Here is a 2,153-nt window from a genome sequence, read left to right as displayed (position 1 = left end):
TTTTGTAGAATTCACTTGTCATTTTATCTGATATTGTTGTAGTAATCAAAGACATCTAACATTGGTGGTCACCAGTGATATTGGGTTTTTTGTTTGTTTTTTGGGGCAAAAATATTAGAGGTATTTAAAAATACAGAAAAGACTAGTATATAGTTACTTACCCCAAGATATTCACACTCAAGGAGAACGGAAGACAAAATAACTTTCTTCCCTTAATATACTTTCTTCCCTTATTTTTTTTTTTTTTGTTTCAACTATGAAAACAAATGATTCTACTCTACTCTTTGATCTGAACATCAAAAGTTGTAATGGCATCATGCCTATAAGTTACGGGAGTCTTTTATTGCAAAATGGGCATAAAATCCTAGTCTAGTTGTGATTCTGCATAAATTTTTTATGCTCTACTTTTCTTTCAAAGGGAAAGTAAGTAATATTCTCTGGAGTAAGAAGTTTCTCATTGCTGCATAGGGACTAACAATGGACACTGAGAAGGATGTTCAATCCCAAAAGCAGCAGCCAGTCATATTAATCTGTGGAAAATGTCATAAAGAAAATGAAATAAAATCCAAGTATCCAATCAAATGCAGAAACTGTGAATACAGAATAATATACACAAAAAATACTAAAATTTTGTTGGTTTCTGATGCACAATGAAATATTTAGAATTCAGAGGAATATCTTAATTTATGTTTAAATTTGTCATTAATGTTTCTCATTGTTGTGCAGCCTTTGATTAGTATGTTTTCCTTTATAAATAAAATTACATTCACATAATCTTATTTCATTTCATTTTTATAACCATAGTTTACTTATCTATTCACATTTTATGTTAAGAAATTATTTTCGTTCAAGTAAATAACTTACAATTCTATTTCATATGCAATACATATGTATCACATATTATGATTCATATGCAATGTAAAGTGAAAGTTAAAATTGCTTCCCCAAACCAAGCTTTTAATCAAAACCTATAATCATCTGGTGCTCTTTCCAAAAAAAGCAGATTTCTAGGACTTTCTAGGCTTACTCACTGATTAAGTAAATTCCTTGAAAACTACTGTTGTACATTACCAACTATTTGTCAACGCTCTAGTATTATTTGATGTGGAGTACACCACATCATCAAGTATACATACTTAGTGTATGTATGCATACATAATTTTGAGTCCTGTTGTTCATTTATTCGTTGGTGTAGGCCTTTCTGTATTTCAGCATAAGTTTTCACAATTTTTAAAATTTTGGTAGAGGGGGCGCGTGGGTGGCTCAGTTGGTTAAGCAACTGCCTTCGGCTCAGGTCATGATCCTGGAGTCCTGGGATCGAGTCCCACATCAGGCTCCCTGCTCAGCAGGGAGTCTGCTTCTCCCTCTCCTGCTCCCCCCTCTTGTGCTCTTTCTCTCTCTTACTCTCTCTCGCAAATAAATAAATAAAATCTTAAAAAAAAAAATTTTGGCAGAGGAAAGAAACTTGAATGTTTGTGTTCTGTAAGGTAAAATCAACCTTAAGTAAAGTGTTAAACAGATTATTAAGGCAGATGCAATTTTCTATGTGTAATCATTCATGAAGCTCATGCTTTCAAAGCTGAAAGCTCTGCTCTCAGGATATAAAAAGATTAGGAATTGATTTATACTTAATTGTTGGATAAATATTGAATTTTTTGCCTTGATTTTAGGGACGTGGAATTAATGATCAAAAATATATTCCATCAGTTCTAGGATTCCTTCACAATGGGACATCACGTTGGCCTCCCTAACATTCATTTTAAAGATTAGACATATTCTAACTTTATTAATAGCTAATATTTATCTAATTCAAAAATGATCTCTGCTACTTTTTATAAACACCTATATCTATATTACCATCATGGTTTCCTAAGTTCTTCAAATTTTTATATACTATATGAAATACTATGATGTTCAGATTTTTTTTATTATGTTCAGTTAGCCACCATATAGTACATCATTAGTTTTTGATGCAGTGTTCAATGGTTCATTAGTTGTGTATAACACCCAGTGCTCATCACAATACGTGCCCTCCCTAATACCCATCACCCAGCTACCCCATCCCCCCACCCTCTCCCCTCTGAAACCCTCAGTTTGTTTCCGGGAGTCCTAAGTCTCTCATGGTTTGTCTCCCTCTCTGATTTCCCCTCCTT

General features: G+C 33.3%; 1 protein-coding gene across 1 annotated transcript; it reads left to right on the top strand.

Moving 5' to 3' along the window:
* Positions 1-477: 477 nt before the first annotated feature.
* LOC123847552 (DNA-directed RNA polymerases I, II, and III subunit RPABC4-like) lies at positions 478-654 on the top strand. The gene has a single exon (XM_045879395.1). It carries the CDS (start codon positions 478-480, stop codon positions 652-654), a length of 177 nt encoding a protein of 58 aa, XP_045735351.1.
* The last annotated feature ends 1,499 nt before the right edge of the window (positions 655-2,153 follow it).

The sequence above is a fragment of the Mirounga angustirostris genome, unplaced genomic scaffold (genome assembly GCF_029215605.1).
Source record: "Mirounga angustirostris isolate CCGP_5_RB_7025 unplaced genomic scaffold, mMirAng1.0.hap1 SCAF_2, whole genome shotgun sequence".
In the NCBI taxonomy this organism is placed as follows: Eukaryota; Metazoa; Chordata; class Mammalia; order Carnivora; family Phocidae; genus Mirounga; species Mirounga angustirostris.
The sequence above is the reverse complement of the archived record's forward strand: the minus strand, read 5'-3'. Positions and strand labels throughout refer to the sequence as shown.

Excerpts from the sequence above, each read along its gene's own strand:
- LOC123847552 (XM_045879395.1), top strand. The coding sequence starts at position 478 with ATGGACACTGAGAAGGATGTTCAATCCCAAAAGCAGCAGCCAGTCATA.